The sequence below is a fragment of the Strix uralensis genome, chromosome 20 (genome assembly GCF_047716275.1).
Source record: "Strix uralensis isolate ZFMK-TIS-50842 chromosome 20, bStrUra1, whole genome shotgun sequence".
Taxonomy (NCBI): Eukaryota; Metazoa; Chordata; class Aves; order Strigiformes; family Strigidae; genus Strix; species Strix uralensis.
Genome location: NC_133991.1, coordinates 7271171 through 7292278, shown reverse-complemented (window position 1 = coordinate 7292278; position 21108 = coordinate 7271171). Strand labels below are relative to the sequence as shown.

At 51.5% G+C, this 21108-nt stretch overlaps 3 protein-coding genes across 6 annotated transcripts; 2 read left to right on the top strand and 1 right to left on the bottom strand.

Annotated features, from left to right (window-relative positions):
• The first annotated feature begins 3188 nt into the window (after positions 1 to 3188).
• Positions 3189 to 5680, top strand: CHCHD2 (coiled-coil-helix-coiled-coil-helix domain containing 2). Its single transcript, XM_074890238.1, has 4 exons — positions 3189 to 3369; positions 3905 to 4151; positions 4733 to 4889; positions 5363 to 5680. Exons 1-4 carry the CDS (start codon positions 3320 to 3322, stop codon positions 5371 to 5373), a joined length of 465 nt encoding a protein of 154 aa, XP_074746339.1. The 5' UTR covers positions 3189 to 3319; the 3' UTR covers positions 5374 to 5680.
• Positions 5681 to 7013: 1333 nt separating this feature from the next.
• On the top strand, positions 7014 to 18689 carry PHKG1 (phosphorylase kinase catalytic subunit gamma 1). 3 transcript variants are annotated; one of them, XM_074890312.1, is made up of 11 exons: positions 7014 to 7430; positions 9895 to 10028; positions 10318 to 10493; positions 10814 to 10868; positions 11477 to 11542; positions 11770 to 11933; positions 12527 to 12617; positions 13520 to 13673; positions 13771 to 13896; positions 14512 to 14802; positions 16670 to 18689. In XM_074890312.1, the coding sequence occupies exons 2-10, from the start codon at positions 9946 to 9948 to the stop codon at positions 14761 to 14763; spliced, it is 1167 nt and encodes a 388-aa protein (XP_074746413.1). In that variant the 5' UTR covers positions 7014 to 7430; positions 9895 to 9945; the 3' UTR covers positions 14764 to 14802; positions 16670 to 18689. The 3 variants fall into 3 exon arrangements, with proteins under 3 accessions (XP_074746413.1, XP_074746412.1, XP_074746411.1); XM_074890311.1 differs by lacking the exon at positions 16670 to 18689 and adding an exon at positions 15252 to 15466; XM_074890310.1 differs by having other exon boundaries at positions 7015 to 7430; positions 16673 to 18689.
• Positions 15602 to 20965, bottom strand: SUMF2 (sulfatase modifying factor 2). 2 transcript variants are annotated; one of them, XM_074890314.1, is made up of 9 exons: positions 20702 to 20965; positions 20171 to 20327; positions 19039 to 19153; positions 18382 to 18426; positions 18020 to 18170; positions 17412 to 17467; positions 16890 to 16974; positions 16194 to 16359; positions 15602 to 15825 (listed from the first exon to the last, which is right to left on the bottom strand). In XM_074890314.1, the coding sequence occupies exons 1-9, from the start codon at positions 20757 to 20759 to the stop codon at positions 15720 to 15722; spliced, it is 939 nt and encodes a 312-aa protein (XP_074746415.1). In that variant the 5' UTR covers positions 20760 to 20965; the 3' UTR covers positions 15602 to 15719. The 2 variants fall into 2 exon arrangements, with proteins under 2 accessions (XP_074746415.1, XP_074746414.1); XM_074890313.1 differs by lacking the exon at positions 20702 to 20965 and adding an exon at positions 20422 to 20682.
• Positions 20966 to 21108: the final 143 nt, after the last annotated feature.

The window sequence follows — 21108 nt, the reverse complement described above, 5'->3', positions numbered from 1 at the left end:
GCTCCGGGGAGCGCTACGCCACCCGGCACGGCTGACGTGACCCTCAGGGCTGATGTGCCCCTTCACTATGGCTACGGCGATGTGTGTCTCAGGTACTCCGGTGAGTTCTCCAGGTTTTTTCCATGATTTTGGAGAGAACGAGCCAAACTGCCGCAGCCTGCAGACACACAAAGCCTATCTGGTGCCTCCTGGTGCAGAGGGACCTTGCTGAGGGCCTGTTACATTCCCAAAGTTTACCCTGAGCCTTTCTGGGATGCATACTTTGGACAAGTGATGTAAAAAGCGCTTTAAAAGTTTTGTTTTTTCTAGCTCACACCATAGCCTCATGCTTCGCCGGTGGACTCCCCCAAGCCTCGCTCAGCCTCATCTTTGGAAGAATACACTTTGCACTTGAGCAACGGGATTTCATCATCTGTTTCCCAGATCTAGGATCACATTCGTATCACACCTCTAAATATAGCTGGCAGACCTGTGAGTCAACAGCGCTAGTCAGAATTAGACGGACACAACCAAAGGCAATCAGGGCTGGATCGTCTTTCTTTCATATGTCTCCAGTTTCTATCAAAAGAAGCATCGATACCTGTCTGGCAATGGTTTAAGGAACCAGCTATGTCTACCAACACAAAAGTCACCTAGCAGCTGAAGGTAAAATAATCTTTGCTTACTGTAAACACCTACCATAACCACCATTAGTGCTTTATTTTGAGGATGGCCACCGGCTACTTTTTGTTCTTCCCTTCCCCATTTCCTTGCACGCACATTATTGCTGGGCATTAGCAGATGGAAGAGTGAGTCAGTACAAAACGAAGCTCTGCAAGTTTTCCCAAGGAAGGCAGGAGGACAAAACACAATGGCAGCATTCATACCGCCAGTTATGCCATCCGTGCCTTCATTGTTCTGCAGAACAAAACAAATTCAAAGAGAGACGTGTTGCAAAATGACTTCAGCAACCAGAAAGAATCCCTCTGCCAGCAAAAAAGGGAAATTGAAAACTATTAATTAAAAAGAGTTGAAAAAAACATTAATTAAGAAATGAGGTTTTTGAACTCTACCTAGCATATAAACTAAATTAAAAATCTCCTGCTCTCTGCACTGTGCCTTCTGCTATCAGTGGGAACAAGAGAAGAGGGCCAATGGGAAAGGAGCGAAAATGCCCAAGATAGAAGGAGCAACTGAAAAAAATAACAGATTTTAATAACAGCTGCAGGAAAAGAAACCACCCTATCTCATATGTTTATAGCTTGGCCCTTAAGGAAGATGAGGTCTCGTCAAAGCTTTTCCCTTTTGTCAACCAAATGGATGGACACCATGGGATGTTTGGCCCTGGAAGCATCACCCAGGCTCTGCCCTGCCCTGCCCTGCCTGGCTCTGAGCAGTCCTGTCTTACTCCAGGAGCTATCTGTGGGTATCCTGGGCCAACCGCAGGAGAGAAAGCGCCAAATCTGAAGTGAATTACTTACTGTCTGTCTGGAGCGCAAAACTCATAATGCTTTACAGACATTTGACAAAACCCCAAACACAGAGCTGCCGAGGAAGCAGCCAAAATGGAGAGAGGCCAAGAGTAAAAAAAAACAGAGAGAAGATGCGTGCAGAGACAAACTCCTACAGTAACACCAGCAGTCTGAACTTACATGGATGCTGCTGTTCTGAATATGATATACTGTTTATCTCCTAATAATTTTGACATTAACAGCAATGGCTTTTCTGACCGAAGTTGTGCTTTTGGATTACCATTTCCACAATATTCACACTTCCTTCATCAGACAATGGTTACATCCCCTTACACACAAGATGTTGAAATGCCTGGTTTTATGCAGTTACCTCCTTAGAACTGAAGAGTTGTAAACAACCAATTTTTTGTCACAATAATGGCTTTACAATAAAATTATAACGTTGCAGGGCAGCAATCACATTTTGGGGATGAATGTGTGTATATGTACTCTATAGGATAAGAAGGGAGCTGCTTGCTTATAATGGAAAATGGAGTTGTTTGAAATTTCACTGTGTGTTGAGCCCAATTTGAGAGTTTATTAACTCATTAGGTCTAATCCTATGTATGTTAGTTATCTGGACTCTTTTCATTATTTCCAATGGGGTTTTAGATCGAGGAAAAAACCAAACAACTCATGTGCTGTATTAACTGAGTAAACAGGGATCAGATTTTAGCAGCACATTTTTACCTCTGGTATATCTGGACTTACGTAGTAAACTCTAGGGACTATATTGTAATTATATTCCAAGTTATATGACAGAACATGCATCTTTCTCCTTATCCTTATTGAATGATTCATTCTTTTGTAAGATTCTGCTAAGGTTAATAACTCATGGCAGGTTCCAGAAATCATTTGTTTTGCCTAAAGAACTCCCTCTGTAAAGTGCAGTAAGGGCACTTTATTATACGCTCTGGATCTAGTATCATAACTGCACAGTAGAAGACCTGACTTTTATTTATTCTCTTTCATTTGCTTTTATTGTGTTCCCCTCCCTAGGCTATGCGATACATCTTTTCAAACTGTCTTTCACAATCTGTCTCAAACTTCCCAGTCTTTTTTTTTTTTTTTTTTTCCCCCCAAAAAAAGCAGCCACCTTCCAAACCCTGATTCAGGGGTGCAGAACCCTGGGGACAGCTGAGACAGGGTCAAGCCTTGCTGGAGCGACCAGTGACCATGGCACTGTTAATATGTATCCTGTGTTACAACTGCTGTGTATAAAGATAGTAACCTAATTAATACACTAATAAATTAAATTTAAAAGCCATTCCTCAAAATACACACAGTGTCTCAAAACACAAACCCAATGTGCACATGCCAGCCCGTGCAGATGATCTTGTGCATGGGGCTGAGGGGGCAGGAGGAGCCTTGGCTCCTTTTTGGGGTGGATGGCGGTGAACCCCAGCCTTTTGGGTGAAATTCAGCAATTCTGCGGACAGCTGAAGGGCTTTTGGAGGCTCCCTCACGGTGTCTCGCGCGCCGCCTTTGCGCTCCTCCGGAGAGCGCGATTCCCACGGAGCGGACGCACGTTTAAGCGCGGCTGAGGGGTTGTTTGTCACGGAGGGACCCGCCGCCATCGCGCCCTCACGCCACCATCGCGCCCTCACGCCGCCGTTTCCCGCTCCGGGTCAGCGGCTCGAGGCGGGCGGGGCGGGGCCGCCTCAAGCCCCGCCTCCCCGCGCGGCGTGACGGCGTGACGGCAGTGACGCAGGGCGCGCGCGGCGGCTGGCGGGTGACCTTCAGAGGCGGCGGTGGACGGCGCCAGGCCGGGCCTTCTCCCTCCTCACCTCACCTCACTTCACCTCAGCAGTGCCTGCCTGCCCGCCGCGATGCCGAGGGGCGGCCGGAGCCGCACGTCCCGCGTGGCGCCCCCCGCCAGGTGAGGGCCGCTGGGCCCCTTCTTCCCCACCCCCGTATAGGCCGCAGGCGGCAGAGGCCTGTCCGCCATTCCGAGGTTGGGTGACGCGCCGGGGTGGGGGTAACGGACATGGCGGGCGGGGGGGTGCCCGGCTCAAAGCCCCGCTGCTTTGAGCTCGGTTAGCGTAGCGGGGTTAGGCGCGTTGCGGGGATGGAAGTGGATCTCCTCAGCGCTCGCTGAGCGGCGGGGCCCGGCCATTCAGTGCCGGAGGGTTAAGGCCCTATTTAATCAGCCCCTTTTAAGTTAGATCTCATTTCCCGCAAAACAGCGCAGTTCTTTGGGGGGTGGGGGTGCTGTTAGTCTTTAGCCAAAAAAGCAGCCTGTAAACCTGACCTTGTTGTGCAGAAATCACTCGCCAGTCTATTGAATTTACCATTGTGTCTTTGCCATCAATGTGCAGGATGTAACAATAAATGCTCATCCCCTACAACCAGGTGGCCTCTGCCCAGTGTGAGTTTGGAGTGATGATGAGAGGTTTCTCTTTATGTCCTTGCAGTCGGGCACCACAAATGAGAGCTGCATCACCGGCACCTGCTGCTCGGGCACCTGTCCCAGCAGCGGCACCAGCTTCTGCGGTGGCTGCTCCTGCACCGAAGCAGCCTGGTCTGATGGCACAGATGGCTACAACTGCCGCTGGAGTTGCTGTAGGCTCTGCTGTAGGCCATACCATAGGTCATGCGCTTACAGGAGGGTTTGGTGGAGGAAGCAGCTCTGAAGCTGCGAGGCCTGATATTACTTATCAGGTAAGAGAAAGCATAACTGGATGCCAATTAATGAGGTGTAATTAACCTGGGACATAATTTATATATAGGCTGAGGTAATGGCTGTAGATGTAGAGACCACACAAATCATGCCTGGGAAAGCTGGGGTAACTTAGCGACTCAGTCTCCAAGGTAACTACTACAATCACCATGAGGATCTTAAAAGTAGTTCAGAGAGATGCATGAGTGACACGTGTTTGTGGTAGGGTATTAGTGGTGTTTTCTGCTGTAGTGCCCCTCTGATTCAGACAGGACTTCTGTGTTCCAGGTCTGATGATGGTAAGGTCTATTGCAAGATCTTTCTGCTCAAACATTAAAATAATGCTGTTACCTTGCCAGAGTTACCCAAGTGTTTGTAACTTACAAAACTGTTCAGAATGTGTTGTGCCACTGCTGGAAACTTATTTTTTACTTCAGCCCATTATTTGTTTTCCATTTAAAAAGTAACACAACATTCTGACTAAAACACAGGGAGGAAATACACAGCGAGCAGTCCTGGGGTGGTGTGGCTCCATAGGCTGGAGCTGCGGAAAGGGCACTTAGGGAGGTGTCTGCCGTTTCAGGAGCCCCAGGCAGCTCAGCCTGCCTACCAGCAGCAGTCGCAGTTTGCTCCTTGCCAGTATGAAATGAAGCAATTCCTGGAGTGCGCGCAGAACCAGACTGACCTCAAGCTGTGCGAGGGCTTCAGTGAGGTACTGAAGCAGTGCAGGTTTGCTAATGGTAAGTGGACACTACTACATGAGCTAAGTGGTAAAATTATCATGGGAATTTCCTGCTTTTTTTCAATCCATCCAGCAAAGAATGGGGATTGATACAGAGCACTTATACTGGAGTCAGTTAAAACAAGTTGCTGTTTTGTTGGGCTTCCTGTTTTGGTCCTGTACTGTAGCTGGAGGTGACGGGGGTGGAGAGAGCATGAATTGCTGCAGCTTTTGTGCTGGTGCATGGGCTGAAGCCAAGTAGGAGAGGGGTGGCAGCGTGCTTGGAGCATCAGCATGGCATTGCTGGCCTGGAGCAAGCGCCTCTTTGGCTCCTGCCCTGGGAGAAAGGGCTGCGGAACACCGGTGTTGGGGCGGACTGCTGGAGTCTGCAGCTCCGCACATCCCGGCAAATCGATGAGGGGAGGAATAGCACCTGCCAGTTAGGGATCCAGACCTTAGTGCAATTAACTGTGATAACTTCTTACCTCACAGGTTTAGCCTAAGCCTGCACAGAGCAAGGTTGCTGAAGACCATCTTACAAGAACTGACCGATGAATGAAAAAAAGCTTCAGTAATAAAGTCTAAATCTGTCTGATGTCTTGTTAGTTCATATATTCACACTCTTGTCCTTGTGGCTTGATTCCTGCCATCGCCGCTACAGATGTGATACAACTTACAGCAGCAAATTCACTTAGCACAAAATGAAAGAATGACCAATAAAGGAGAACGAGCTAATTTGGGTTGACTGGTTTGCTGATTGTTGTGTTGAATGTAAGTGATAACGGTGTATCAATAAACTCTCTAGAAGTACCTTGCTTTAGTGGACTTTGGAGTTAAGCCTGAAGGGCGAGCAGGGGGGTGCTGCTTTTGGCAGGCTGGTGCCTGAAGGCGCTGGAGCGGCAGGAGTTCGACAGGAGTTGGGGAGCGCTCGTGGCTCAGCGGTTACCTCCGCTCGCCAGCCATCTCCTGCTGGAGCAGTTGAACCCCACGGGCAACTTCTGCCGGTTCAAGTCCGCCAGGGAAGGCTGGGCCTGGCTCCACGCCATTCTGCGTGCAGCAGGGCTCAGTTCCCCAAGGGCATCCTGTCGTACTTTTGAAAACAAGCTCTATATTTGGATTCAAGAGATTCTGAGAAATTCCTTCCCTCTGCTCAGAGGATCTGCCATTACCTGAACAAACCTACGCACCATCAAGCAGCTGGGTGCTTCTAAGATAATACAATCTATAAGACTTGCAGTTCCTGGTAACACAAGCCAAGACTGTAGGTTTTTTTCTTCCTCCATCTTGTGATAGATGTTGTGGACTGAAACAGGAGGAGGTGGCCCGGCTGCCTGTGGGTGGTGTGGCCTTTTCCTCCTCGCACCTGTGTTAGGTGAGTGACAAACCTGCTGCTGCCACACGAATTAAATAAAAAAAACCCCGCCATTTAAAATTTACTGATGCCAAGTGCAAACCTTCCTCTTTTCCATCAGAGGGAGCAGCCAGCTCATGCCCTGCAGAGCGAGCAGCCTCCTGCCTTGTAAACCTGTGCTGCCAAGTGCTTGGGGGTGCCGGGGAGGTGTGTTCACGGGTGGGGGGGTGCTGGGGGATAACCTCACACCCAAACGTGCAATTCCTGTTAAATTTCATAGCATGACCTGGTTTTCCTGAACTGCTTTTGTGCTGTTGGGTATTCTGCCCGTTCCCAATAGCTTTCATCTCTAATCTCCAGTTCCTGGAAGTGAAAAGATAAAATCAGTATTGAAAATGGGGAAGGGTTGCCACAGACGTGGGGGGATGAGGTAACAACTACCTTTCCTGGTGACACGAGAAGCTTTGCTTCTGCTGATCAAGGCTCCAGGGGTTTCACCGTCCTGGAGAAAAAAAAAATAAAACCAATTTGGGCCAGAAACAGCCGTTCTGCAGAGTTTGCAGCCGACATGCCCATGAACGCTGAGCAGGGCGATGCGCTGAGGCTTTGGGGGAAGCACAACGCGGCCGGTAAAACAATTTGCAACTCGCAGTGGTTGCAAAGCAACAACCCACGCAGGAAAGCCGGGGGGAGGAGGAGGAGGAGGAGGGACGCGGCCCAGCGGGGGCCCAGGGCCGCCCCCCCCCGCCCCTCCACAGTCAGCATCGCCGCTTCGGACCCGGATCGAACCGAGCCGGCCCCGCGCAGCGCGGGGGGGGGGATGCGGGGGCGTCCCCGCTCCTCCGCGGCTCTTCCGCTCCCCGCCGCGGCCAGCGCGGCAGCCGCCTTCCCCGAGGGGGGGTGAGGTGTTTGGGGCTCTCCCCCATCACCCACAGCCGCATTACCGCTCCCTTCCAGCCCCGGCCCTACATGCCCGCCCGCCCAGCGGCTCGGCGGGTTATTTTCGGCTCGGGAGCGGCGGGGCCGGGCAGCCCCAGCGAGCGGCCGCTCCCCCGCGCCCAGGCCCGGCCCAGCCCGCCCCGGGCCCCGCCGAGGGTTCGCGGTGCTGCAGCGAGGGGAGGCCGGCGGCCAGCCCGGCCCTGCCGCAACCCGCCGGGGAAGAAACTGCCTTCAGGAGACGGTGCTTTACGGATTTCGGAGCCGGCGGGGGTTTGTAGCGCCGCCGGGAAGCTTGCTTTCAGCATTATTTTAAGCATGATTTTGTTCTGTTTTGTTTATTTCTTATTCGCGAAGCACGCCGGGGCTGCTTCCCCGGGAGCTGCGGTGGCTCCTTCCTCGCTTTTGCTCGCCCAAGCGGGAGGTTTCGGTGCCGGAACACCCTCCCGAGAGGTGGGGGGGGTCTTGCCGGGGGTGCTGCTGCTGCGGGGCCGGGACCCGGGACCCGGCGGGGGTTTGGGGAGGGCGGCGGGGGGGGGGGGGGGGGGGGGGGAGCACTGCCGTGCTGGCCTAAAAACTGACTTTAGCTTGGGCTTTCCAGTTTTATCTCCATAAATATTTGCATGTTATTGAATATTTAGCAAGGCAAACCTTTAAACCCCTGTTTCCCAGCAGCGGGCTGGGCACACGCGATGTCCAGCGCCGGCTCCGTTTGCTTTCCTCCATCTCTGCCTCAAGACAGAAACTTCCCCCCCCCAACTCCCCCGACCCCCTTCCCCCTCCCCCGCACCCCCCCGCCGTCCTATGGAGCTCGTACAGCTCTGATAATAAAACCGCTTTATCCTGTTAGTGCTCTGTACCAGCTACTTACATAAAATCAGGATATTTCAAACAAACTCCTGGGCTCTTTCCTCCCAGGAGGCAGCACACAGACCCCGGGCTTCTCCTGGCGGGGCTCTGCAGATGCTCCCCAGCCCTTCCCTACAACACCAACCCCCAGGACTTTGATTTCAGTTTCAAAAAAATCAAGAGTTGTTGGTTCTCCACCACCTTGGGGATATCTTCTTTTCGCTGCTCCCTCTTCTGCCTCTCATTTATAATTTCAGCCCTGACTTGGTTTGGCATTGCTCACAATATTTCCGACAGCTAAAATTTTATAAATTAAATCAAACTTACAGCTGTTTAGAAATGCTCCAGCCCTCATTAGACATCCCTCCCAGCAGCAGCGACAGACAGACAGACACCTAAAACACAGCATCAGTCCTTATAACCAGGTCAGGACAGATACACTTTGATAATAAGATTTAAATGTACTTAAAGATGCAAACCTGCCTGGGAGCATCCTGGCAGAGTTATTGCCACCTTGGAGAGAAGGGCAAAGGAAAACCCCTGGTACTGGGGCTCTCCTGCCCACCTGCTATCCCTCCCCCAGCAAGAAACTGTTGTCCCAAAGTGACAGTTTTGCTGCCCAAGCTTCTAAGAGCTGCTTTCCACACTGACTGTTTGGTCTCGGTGTACTTTTGTGGACCAGCTGGACCCAAACAATTGGGGTTTCAGCAATGCCAGGTGCAGGAACAAGCTGAGGACATCCAGTTCCCAGGGCTTAAAGGGAAATGCTGGCGAATATTAGGGATCGGGACTACTGATTATTTTTCCCCTCTCTATCACAATATTGTCATACTGCTCCTCCTCCAGCAATGGCAGCACATACCAAAAAGACACCCCAAAACCAAAACACCCAAAAAAAGGAAAAAAGAAATGGGAGAAAAGCCTTTTGGGAGTTCTGGAGGCTGCTGGCAGATGCATGTGTGTGGCCGAGGAAGCTCGCTCACCCTCTGTCCTCAGGCTGGCTTGGCCCTGGCTGACCCCACACAGGGCTGGCTGTCCCCAGACACCCGATTCCAGGCCTGCACCCTGACCCACTGAGCTCCCCACGCCACTTCACCGACCCTTCCCACGCAATTTCCCTTCCTACTCCATTTCCATTCAGTTTAAACATAGTTTTTTTCTCTCCTTGTTCTCAGCCAAACCATTCCGGACAACTTTGTCATCTTAAAAATAATCAGGAAAAAAAAGAAGGAGAAAAAAAAAAAAAAAGGCAAGACAGATTTCAGGGCTTTGCAGGGGTCTTTGGGTGTTGTCAGCATGGGGTGACACTTCTGGAGGCTGCTGTTGCTGCTGGGGACCTTTGTACCTGCTGTGCCAGCACCACCTTGCTACTGCACGCTTTTGGTGCTTTCCCTGCCAGCGCTCTCCCCGGGCTCTCCTGCACAGCCTTGGCAGGAGACTCAAAAAAATTAGTTAAATTGCTTTCCCAGGTGGGAGGAACTGGGAGAAGTGTGTGTAGCCTTAGCACGTGGTAGGGGCAGGAGGACGATGCCCTGCGAGCTGGGTGCAGGTGCTCTGCAGGAAGGGATGAAGTTTTGAGGTGCTGCAGCACTTCCCAAACCCTGGGCCCCAGCCAGGCTGCTTCTGCCCCTGGGGACAGCCAGGCTATGGGGGATCCAGAGGGATTTCTCCTGTTGTCAGTGGGATCTCCACTGCATCCCGAGTGCAAAGCTTTGCTTTTCCAACCAGTGAAATACCCTCTTTGGTCTGTGGTCCAGGATCATCCTCCTTTGCCTCCTCCCTTCTCCAGCTCAATGTTTTCCCCTCTGGGGGCGATCGGGGACGGGGCAGGTCCCTGCTCCTGCCCTGGGTGCAGCAAGCACCCATCCTTGCTCTTCTCTCCTTGCAGCCCCTTTCCGCCGGCAGACGAGCCTAAAGTGCAGCCAGACAGGAGCCAGAGATGACCAAGGAAGAAGACCTACCAGACTGGAACTCATCCAAGGAGTTTTATGAAAAATATGAGCCAAAGGAGGTTTTGGGCAGGTAAAGCTTGGTTTTGGCAAACTGCGGTTTCATGGACTCCAGTACTCGATAGCAACAGTGTCCTCTGGGAATCTGATATGAACGGGTCCCATAACAGCATGGGGTTAAAAATAGCATGAAGCAGCACTTTCCATCAGCTCAAAATCTGTCCCACCAAGACAGGGTCACAGAGTGAGACCCGCTCATGTGTGAAAATACCAACCAGCCCAGGTGCTGATGGCACGGCTGCGAAGTCAGGCTGGACAGGGAGTAATGGAAACCCCCATCTTGTCTGTGTTGTCCCTGGCAGGGGGGTGAGCAGCGTCGTCCGTCGGTGCATTCACAAAACCACCCAGCAAGAGTATGCAGTGAAGATTATTGACATCACGGCAGGTAACATATCCCCTAAGGAGGTGCAGGAACTGCGAGAAGCCACCACTAAAGAGATCGACATTCTCCGGAAAGTCTCAGGCCACCCCAACATCAGTAAGTCAGGCTCTGAGCATCAGGGCAAGGGGATTTTGTGCCCCATTTATTCTTCAAGGTGTCCCTGGGGGGGGGGTTGGGGTGAAAACCCTGGAGGGTCAGACCTCCTAACGCAATGCAGGGCACCTGCTTATAGCATTGTTTTCTCTACGTTGGCACTCGCACCAGCAGTGCCCATGCTGCCCAGGTTGTCTCACAACCAAAACACTAGTGAAGATCAACTCATTAATTCAGTTAGCAATTAGATAAGCAATTTTTAGTCCATTAATGGACAGGAACATGCTATACGCTGTGCTCACAGCCCCTCTGTTTTATTGCAGTCCAGCTGAAGGACAGCTATGAATCCAGCACCTTCTTCTTCTTGGTGTTTGACCTGTAAGTACCAGCTTGCCTGTCACCATCTCCCCAAGCCCATTCCCGCTCTGCAGGTGGCCACCAGCCAACACTTGCCCCAGCTTTTTATGGTCCAAACAGGGCAAAGCAGGGGGACAACCAGCTCTTGCTTAAGGTAGAAACGAGCCTTGATCGCTGTGAGCGAGCTCATTGCAGCCTCACCACCCGCAGTGTTTCCGTCAGCGGCTCAGCACTGCTCAGGTTTCCCCGTAACCTTTGGTGGGAGCCGTCAGGCATCCCTGCGGGTTATTTATATGCCCGGTGGGACCAGGGTGCGCGTGACGCCGCAACTCCTGATGCCCAGGCAGCACGATGGATGTCAGCGGAGGGGGATGGCGTCGGGAGAGCCCTGTCCCATCCAAAACCTGCCCTCTCCAGGGATAGATTTTCCTCCTTCCACCTGATGTTTTGCAGCAAGACAGAGGCATTTTCACCCCTTTTTATTAACAAGCTGGCTTGTCATTTTGTGCAGTGGCTGCCCTGGGCTGTTAAGTGACAGAAACTCCCAAGTGATCCACCGCAGGGGCTCGGGGCCAGTTTGCCATCGCAGCTCAGCCGCTGCCTGCCTCTGTTTTCTGTCTCATGTGCAGGATGAAGAGAGGGGAGCTCTTTGACTACCTCACCGAGAAAGTCACCTTGAGCGAGAAGGAAACCAGGTAAGACCAGCTGCAGATGGCTGAAAATCATGCTGCAAAAGCAGAGCATGGGTTCAGAGGACAACCATGCAGCCGGCACGGCACCCACGGGCAAAAAGCACCCTGGGCTGTGCCCCTGTGCTCAGACGTAGGGGCTGAGCTGCGTGGGCCCCATCCTTGTCCCCATCCCCGGGAGCACGGTGCTGGTGGGTGTTTGGGCTAGGAGAGATGCTGTCACCCATCCCCAGGAAGATCATGCGTGCGCTGCTGGAAGTGATCCAGTACCTCCACTCCATCAACATCGTCCACCGGGACCTGAAGCCAGAGAACATCCTCCTGGATGACAACATGAACATTAAGCTGACAGACTTTGGCTTCTCCTGCCAGCTGCACGAGAATGAGAAGCTCAAAGGTAGGAAGATGCTGAGGTGGGGGTGTTGCCGGGCTGGCCCATGGCCACCCCATTGGTGCAGTGTCCACAGCAAGTCAGTGGAGTCTCTCCAGCCCCGTTGGCTCCTTGGGGCCAGTGTCGCTGCTGTGGGTGCAAACTGGTGCCTGTCGGCTTGGGGTGTCCTCCTGCTTGCACATGAGCCCAGCTCTGCTTGTGCACAGCCTCCACACCGCACTGCTTGCCATGAAGAAATTGCTGCCCCTTAGGAAAACCATTCTATTCTTTCCACTTCTTTTTTCTTCCAGTTGATCCTCATTACCCCATCCATTTACTGCCCAACATTAAGGTTTTATTCTAACTCCTGCCTTGCAGAGAGCCACATATCCAGCAACAGGCATCCCCATCGCTCTCTCCACTCACTTTTTAGCCACTATAATTCACCAAGAAAAGCCACCAGCAAGATGCATATGAGTTGCAGTTCCTCCCTGTGAGCACCATCCCTTCAAAAATCCCACCTGGGATCCAGGCCCCCTTCACGGACGGCTCAGGGGTGGGTGGGGATGGCACAAACCCTCCTGGGTGGCTCAGGGGGATGCTCTGCCCTGTCTTCACAGAGATCTGCGGCACGCCTGGCTACCTGGCCCCCGAGATCCTGCAGTGCTCCATGGATGACGAGCACCAAGGCTACGGGAAGGAGGTTGATATGTGAGTGAGACACCCGCCTTCCCGCCTCACCCCTCGGGCTGCTCCCAGAACGCGTGTGGTTTGAGGCACAGTGAGAGTTGTGCAGATGGGGACTTGTTTTGAGTGTTTAGAAAGAATTAAATGGTGCACTGAAAGACAAGCTCTGGGGCTGCAAGGGGCTGTCTGGGTGACCAGGGGGCTCTGGCACAGAGCTGGGGGAGAAGAAGCCTGGGGACGAGCCCATCTCCCTTCTTTGCCCTGTCAGGGAGGAGGGAAAGCAAGACGTGAACCCAAGGCAGCCCCTGAGAGAGCAGCCAGCTCAGGAAAGTCCCCTGCAGGGACTTTGCCACCATCTCTGGTGGCTTCAGGCTCAGATCTGCAGCGGTCAGAGCTGTGACCAACAACTGGAAACACACCAGAGCATTTCAGCACCTTTTCAGTTTAAATATACCTCTGTTAACTCCTATGCCAGGACACTTTGCATGCCACAGCCTTAGCTGAGACAGCCCAGAGCATCCAGCCTTGCTGGCCCACTGTGTCCCACCATCTCCCTCCCCTAAAGAAACCCAAGAAAAACCAAGAAAGGCAAATATCTCCAACTCACAGCTTCCTCCTGCAGCATCCAGGGGAGCAGCTCCACATCAGCTCAACCCAAAAACCCCAACCCCCCCCCCCAGCAGCAGCAGGGCAGCCCCTGCTCCTTATTCCCCATCAGGGCTAACAAGCCCCAGCAGCAAGCTCAGTGTCTCCTCATCAGACACCACGCAGGGCAGATTCCTCCTGGTTTTCCAGGGAGGCAAAGCCACATGTAGCCCAGCATGTCCTGGTTGGGGGGAGGCACTGAGCCATCCTTGGGGCGTGGGTCTGGCCGGGTGCCCCCAGGGTGCTGCTGGGGGCTGGAGGGTCCGGCTGGGTGCCTGCAGGTGGAGCACCGGGGTGATCATGTACACCTTGCTGGCCGGCTCGCCTCCCTTCTGGCACCGCAAGCAGATGCTGATGCTGCGGATGATCATGAACGGGGACTACCAGTTCAGCTCCCCAGAGTGGGATGACTGCTCGGACACTGTCAAGGACCTGGTAAGTGCTTGAGGATGGGAAAACCTGGGGTAGGGGGGGCAGGGGTGGGTTTGCAGACATCAAGGATACCCCAGGTCGATCATGTGCCCTCCTGCAGATCTCCCGGTTCCTGGTGGTGGACCCGCAGCAGCGGTACACGGCCGGCGAGGCGCTGGCCCACCCCTTCTTCCAGCAGTACGACGTGGAGGAGGTCCGGCACTTCAGCCCCTTCCGGAAATTCAAGGTGAGGTTGGGTATGGGGGTGACTCAGCGCCCCAACCTGGAGGCTGGGAGCTGCAGGAGCAGTGGGCTGGGCTTCCCAGCTGAGCCAGGAGAAACTGAGAGTTCAAGAAGGCTGGTGGACCTGGGCTTCGGCAGGATGCGGCAGCCTGGGTGGAGACCCTTCTCCAAGCACTATTTTGCTTACTTTCTGGTACTTCCTAAGGGCTTTTCCACAGAAGATGATTCAATAAGAAAAGCCTGCCTTCCCTGCAAATCATTAAAAAAAAAAAATCACTTCTAAGGGGAGGTCCATTAGCCTGACACCACATGGGCGCATCAAATGATGCGGAAGTTGATAAAACACAGCAAACCTTTCCTTTCCTTGTAGCCAGCCATTAGGGCAGCTCAGAGGTACCCGCAGCAGTATTAGGTGACACATTTTAGGCTTGACCTGCAGTTTTGATGTTAGGGGCACTTTGAAAAAGCCTGTACTGTCTACATGGGACTCAATACCTGTGCCAAGAGCTGGGCTCTCTCCCGACTCCACACAGCAGCCATGTGGGATGCACTGGGGCCGATCCAGTCCTTTGTAGGACTGGCCATGAATTAATTCCAGCCCGTTTCCCCCGTGCTGCAGGTGATCTGCCTGACCGTCCTGGCATCGGTCCGTATTTACTACCAGTACCGGCTGGTCAAGTCAGTCACCAGGGAGCTGGTGGTGCGGGACCCATACGCCCTGAAGCCCATCCGCAAGCTGATCGACGCCTGCGCCTTCAGGACCTACCGGCACTGGGTGAAGAAGGGGGAGGCACAGAACAGAGCTGCCCTCTTCGAGAACACCTGCAAGGCCATTTTGCTGACCCTGGCAGCCGAGGAAGGGCTGTTTTGATTGCTGCTGCGTAAACCGATGAGCTTGCTCAGAATTAAGGCAAGTAAAATCTTTGAAAACCAACTGGTGATTTTTTTTTTTTTGCTTTTTCTCAGAGATACGGGTGGCCTCAGGTCAGGTGCAAATGCAAATCCAGCAGATGGCTATGATTCTTCCCTGGGCTATGTCGTTCTGTAAGGGATGGGTTTGGAGAAGCTGCCTCTGGATGGCTCACCTGACACTGGAGTGGGACCCTTTTGGGGGAGTTGCAGGTGGAGGAGGGTGAGCAGGGCCCAGAGGGGGTGGTGTCACCCACCCATGTGCTCAGGGCTGCTGGTCCCATCCAGTTTGGTGGCAGAGCTTGTGCACAGCTGTTTTGTAGTCTTTATGCTGGTTATAACCTGGGAGAGGTGGGTTACTGGGTTGTGTTATCTATGCACTTAGAAATGAGCACACTCATCATTTTGCCAGTGCTCAAGGGTCAATAAAGGTGCCTTGTTTTACTTCAGAGAAGGCTCAGCAGATGGTACGAAGCTGGGACTTCCCAAGGAGATGGGGACAGACGTGCAAGTCCCCCTTCCAGGAACGTGCCCCATCGCTCCCCACCAGCAGCCGCCCCTCATGGCAGCCCCATGCCGGTGGTCATGGGCGGGGCTGCTGGTGTTTGCTCGCTCTGGCTGGGGCTGGAGGTCAGAGCAGCTCTGGCCTGGTCCCACACACATGCACATCTCTGCTTATTTCAAATGGACACCAGAAGGAGGGCAGGAATACCTACCACACCAAAAGGACATTAAAGACAAACCCCCCTGCCTGCCATTCCCAGTCACTGCTCATGCCCAGACATCTCAGCACAGAAAGGAGTTTTAGCTGAAAGTATTTAATTTTTAAAACTGTCTGAGTTTAACAAAAGTGACTGCTGGGGGTTACTGTTCATCTCCACAGGAGAAAATGCCTTCAGGTCTTCCCGAGTGACCTCCTCAGAGCTCAGGTTTGGTCCGGCTCTTCTCAGCCAGGACAGGCAGAACGTCGGCAGCGCAGCGGAAGCTGAGGTTGTCAGAGGCAGAGTCTGGTGTGTTCCCCATTCTCATGCGGGGGGGAAAAAAAAAAAAAAAAAAAGACCCAAAATTAGGGATCCTTCCTAATTAACACTTGTATCATTTAATGTGATCCTTTGTAACAGACTAGAAACATCTTCCACTGCCCTTGAGTAACTTCAAGAAAAGCATTTAATTCTAAACACTTGATGGAAAATACACAGGGTTTGAGAAGCAATTAAGAATGTATTTATAGCGGTAAAATTTTTACCAGTATTTGCAATATGTTTTCCTAACTGCTTCTCAGAAAAACTGAGTAGGAAGAGACAAATGTCTTTTACAATAAAACCTGCTCCTTCTACAACCAAGCTAGGAGAAATCGTTGCAAAACAGCGCCTGGGCATTGCCCAGACCTACCTGGTAGTAACACGAGCTTTGTGGTTTGCAGACCCATCTGCAGTGTCGATCCACGAGGCACCTCTCAGGACCTGCATGTTCTGAGCGCGCTGCCTCGATGACAGCCCCGGGGTCAGGTACTCGGACGCGGTCCACTCCCAGGTGTTTCCCAGCAGGTCATAGAGCCCTGACACACGGATGGTTTTGCATCAGGATTAGGAGAGCACATGTGCAAGGACTGCAGAAGCACTTTGGTGTATGGGAGGGGGGTGCAACATTCAAAGCGTCACTGCAAGAGCGTGGTTTAATGGTGAGACTGGGAACCAGGAACTCTTTACTGTATTTCAAACTGGCCCCAGTTTACAACTGGACCTTTAAAGCATCCTGTTGTTTCCCATCTGCATGAGGGCATGGCATCTGCCGCTCTCAAAACCATGTGCTCAGGATTTTCAGGTAAATCACACTGAAGTGCAAAATAACTAACTTCTAATTAAAAGCAGGGGCTGGTTTGATGCATTGAAGAGCACCAGGTGCACATTGGCCAACTTCAGTAACAACCATCAATGCTTTTTGCTGGGCCCAGTTATTCTGTCAAGATGCTGATGTCATCCCACATCATATCTGAAAGTCTGCCACAACTGCCGGATTTTATAATTAGTGTTAATTTAGGAAGCAGATGCCATCCCCAAAACCAGGGTGGGGATGCTCACTCCATACCGTAGTTGTTCTGAGGAGGGAACGCTGCCACCGGCGAGACGCCGTGATAACCATCTTCAGCCGTGTCAACCCTTGGGAAATCGCCCTGTGGGAAGAAAGGTCACTCTGAGCAAAGACCCACCATGGAGACAACACAAAGTCCTGCTCTTCACAGGACCACGTTACACTTAAATAACGGAAATAACTCCCTCTTGTAAATTTAACTTTACGCAGCATTTCTGGCTGCGAGAGGAGATCAACCATCTAAAGTTCTCCCAAGACAACCTCCTTTTCAGACGAACTTATGTATGACTTTTTGGAAGCACTGAAAGCCCAGTTTCCCAGGGAAGCTAGGCTGAGTCTGCTCCCTCTGAGGATATTTTGGATAACCCACCCGGAGCTGAATTTCATACCCTGCAGGTACATCTGCGTTGCTTCCCAGGACCACACAGCCTGCTCAGGCAACCACGCACACTCTGCGGTCGAGTCAAACACCACCCTCAGAAGAGCTCCGTGTAGATGGGATGATTTTTAGGATCTTACCTGCCACAGATTCGTACGGTTCGGCTGAAACTTGTTTCCCCAGGGATACACCCTTTCTGCCAGAGAGGAAGAGACACTCATCACCCCTGTGTCAGTCCAGCCTCTCCATTTGCCTATTTTTAACCAAGCTTTTATGATCATCCTTTTCTGCTCAGCTCAGGACACCGAGAGGGGTTATATGAACAGGACTAGTCAGTCTAATCCCTGCAGACTCTGCCAAGGAGGCGAGGAGAGACAGGAATCAGCAACAGCTTCCCATTTACAAACCATCACTTGTGCCAGAGAGTCCCATGGTCCCCCCAGTGATCCCAGTGACTGCTTTATGCCACCATCAATGGGTGAGGGCAGGTGGATCACTCCTTGCCCCAAACCCAAGAAATGGTATTTTTAGCTAGCAGAAGTGCTTTGTTTAGGAAGGTACGTTGAGACCATAGATAAGCCACTTCTTCCTATGTTGTTATTATTAATTTGGCTCCTAGGCCAAAAAAGGTGGTTCAAGCTCCCCAGATTAACCTCTGAAAACATCCCTGGATGGAGATTTAGATCTGGTAGAACTAACGTTACTCAGTGCCTTGGTTTGGCAAAAGGTCAGAGCTCATGGTACATACGCTCCAGTCCTCCCCTGGCAGCAAATTCCCACTCCTCCTCTGCCAGGAGCCTCTTCCCTTTCCAGGCACAGAACGCCCGCGCGTCATTCCAGCTCACGTGCAGCACCGGGTAATCCAGCCTGTCCTTTATGCTGGAGCCAGGACCTGAGGGCTGGGAGGAATTGCATCAAGCAGATTTTAATTGATTTTATAAACTTTTCAATTAAAAAGGGAAAAAAGGACTGAACAGGCCAAGGCAGGGAACGTGCAGCAACCAGAAGTGCTATTTTTTTTCCCTATTTTCAGTCAATAAGGTTCAGCCCACACCGACACATGCACGCTCCCAGCACACAGAGGACTCGCCGCACCTGATTTTTACTCACCTGTCGCCAAAAAGCCTTCTCGATGGGCAGCCACCAAGGGGCAGACTGGGAAAAGAAGCGACACCAGATTAAAGCTGAACTGGCGACACCCACCCGACACCATCCTACAGCAGTGTGCATAAAGAAGAGCGCTCGTTAGTCTGGAAATGGTGAAATGCTGTAGTTTGAGCTGGGTTATTGTAGGCATTTTGATAGTGCTTTCCAACAGAGTAGAGGCGTCTGCTTTTAAAAGTGAAAATAGATCAAGAGATCCATGCTGTTCAGTTTTTCTATTTTAAGGTTTGATTAATAAAGTACTTTGAAATGCGCTTTGCTCTCTCCCAGCTCACTGGAGCATTCCATGAGTCCATTCTGATAGTGTCTGGAGAGGATGTAAATCAACCCAGGCTCAACCCTGCTGTTAGTTTCAAAAGCAAAACAACCCCAGACTAAAGAAAAAACACTGAGAATGGCCAGGCTCTATGCTGAGAGGTAACTGCTACTCAGTGGAAAAGCAATATCAGCAAGGATCTCCCCTCCTGTTTTGTTTTGTTTTTTTTTTTTTTTTTTTTTTTTTTTTTTTCTTCACTTAAAACAGAGAGGTCAGACAGGGATGTGATCACAAATACCATCTCCATCATCATCACTGAAACTCATCACCATGGGATTTAAATTTACCTCCAGTTTTTGGGTGACTTTTTTTTTCAGCTCTTCAGATACGAAATCCTCAAAGACAAAGCTCCAGCCAAATGCTTCTGCTTCTGTTTTGTATTTCTTTTCTCTAACAAACTCCCTGGCATAAATACAACATGCTCAGGCATCTGGTTAAGAGTTCTTCAAGAGTTTCACCACCACATACAGCAATCTGCACACACAACAAGTTCAGAGCAAGGCAAAATGTACACGACCTACAGACACCCTACATCTGCAGAGAGTCCCAGCTCCTCCCTGACACAGCTCCAGTTGGTTTGATACAGATTTAACAGATAAAACAGTCCTGTTTGCATCTGTACACAGATCTGATAGTTTTTATGTCACCTATGCAGGTAAACTCACCCTGCACTCTGGTCTTCCATAACATGAAAAATTGCACAGATCAAAAGTCCCTTAAAAGCCACTAAAACCTATGGCTGCTGTTAGTTAAATGTCCCCAAAATGCAAAAGAATGTCACATACTGCTGAATAATCTCACCCTGCTTCTGTCCCAGTTGTTTTCCAATTGCCTAACTTCCCATTACTGGGTGTTTCTCGGCAGTTACTGCTGTGTGGAAGTGTTGGCTCTTTTTAACCTACTAGGGCTCAACCAGGCAAATAAAGGCATTTCCATTTCCCCCAGTGCATTTATTAGCACCTGTACAAGGGCTTCTATAAAATACATGGAGTGGCCTGGGGTTTACAAATGGAAATCCAACCTATAGGAACCTGAAATCTGAAGTAGTAGAGCCCTATTAGTAAGAAAAAGACACACACACACAAAAAAGCCTGTTTGCATGGAAAAGAGAAGAAAAGGAGGGGAGGGGGAAGAAAAGGCGGGGAGGGGGAAGAAAAGGCGGGGAGGGGGAAGAAAAGGCGGGGAGGGGGAAGCATGTCTGCAAGCTACACTGGTAAGATGCTTCAACTTGCACCCGTAGTGGTGGTTTATTACTGACAGACATATTTTTTTCTAATGAACGTCCTGGGCACATCCAAGCATTGGCTTTCAGACTCAGAACCAGCCCCAAATACCCGGCACCAACACCCCCGTCCTCCCTGTGCCTGCCCAAGCTACCGAGACCCCACGGGTCAAGGGGGCCCAAACCTTCGCTCTTACCTGAAATCCCTGTTTGTGACGGGGTATTTGTCGACAGCAAAGGGCTTCACCGTCACCTCCCTGACGGGCCCCTCTTCATTCCTCTTCTCCGGGGAACTGAATCCCATCTGAAACGTCCCACCAGCCAGCTGCACCATACTTTCATCCTTTCCAAATGCTAAAAGTGAAGCAATTCAGTATGAGAACTTTCAGTTTTAAACACGACCGCACAGAACAGCGTGCATTATTTGCCAGAAAGTAATTTTATGTACCGGAGGTAGGGTGCAACATAGTCAGCGACTATGATTAGCATTTGTATAGGTCTGCATTTTTCTGATAACAAGCTTTAAATATTTTAAAAAGTCCCATTTTCAGTGTCTCTCTTGGGAAAAGAAGGGCTCCAGTCAGGTGAAATCAGTAAGGCAGCTCCTTTAAATTAACGGTTTGCTGCAATTAGAAGAAAGGGAACCTATGCAGGGAAAAACCGAGTGATTTTTAAGGCCTCCCTGCAACAAGCCAAGGCAGAAGGACCGGCAAAAAGCAGCAGCTCACCCCGCAGGGCGTGGGTGCTGCCCAGCACCCAGCAGCAGGCCAGGAGAACCAGCCCCATGCTCCGGCAGCAGCAGGGGAAGCACCGGCGGACCCGCAGGGCTTTGACCCAGAAGAGCTGCGGGCTCGGGGAAGTGTTTCCGGGCCCTTCGCCCCACGCCCCGCCCGCCCCCACGCGTGGGTGTTCCAGGATTGCGGAGCTCCCGGGTCGGTATTTAGGGACGGGGATGCTGCCGCCATTACCCGTAAAGGTTGAAAAGCATTTCGCCTCCGCACCTGAGGAGCCTCCTGCTACCGGGGCAAACCCCTCCCTTGAGGCAGTTCAGCGTTTCACATGTAAAAGTGTTTTTTTTGGTTTATTTTGTTGGGTTTTTTTTAAAGTTGCTTGTCATCCAGCCAGCCTCCTGGTG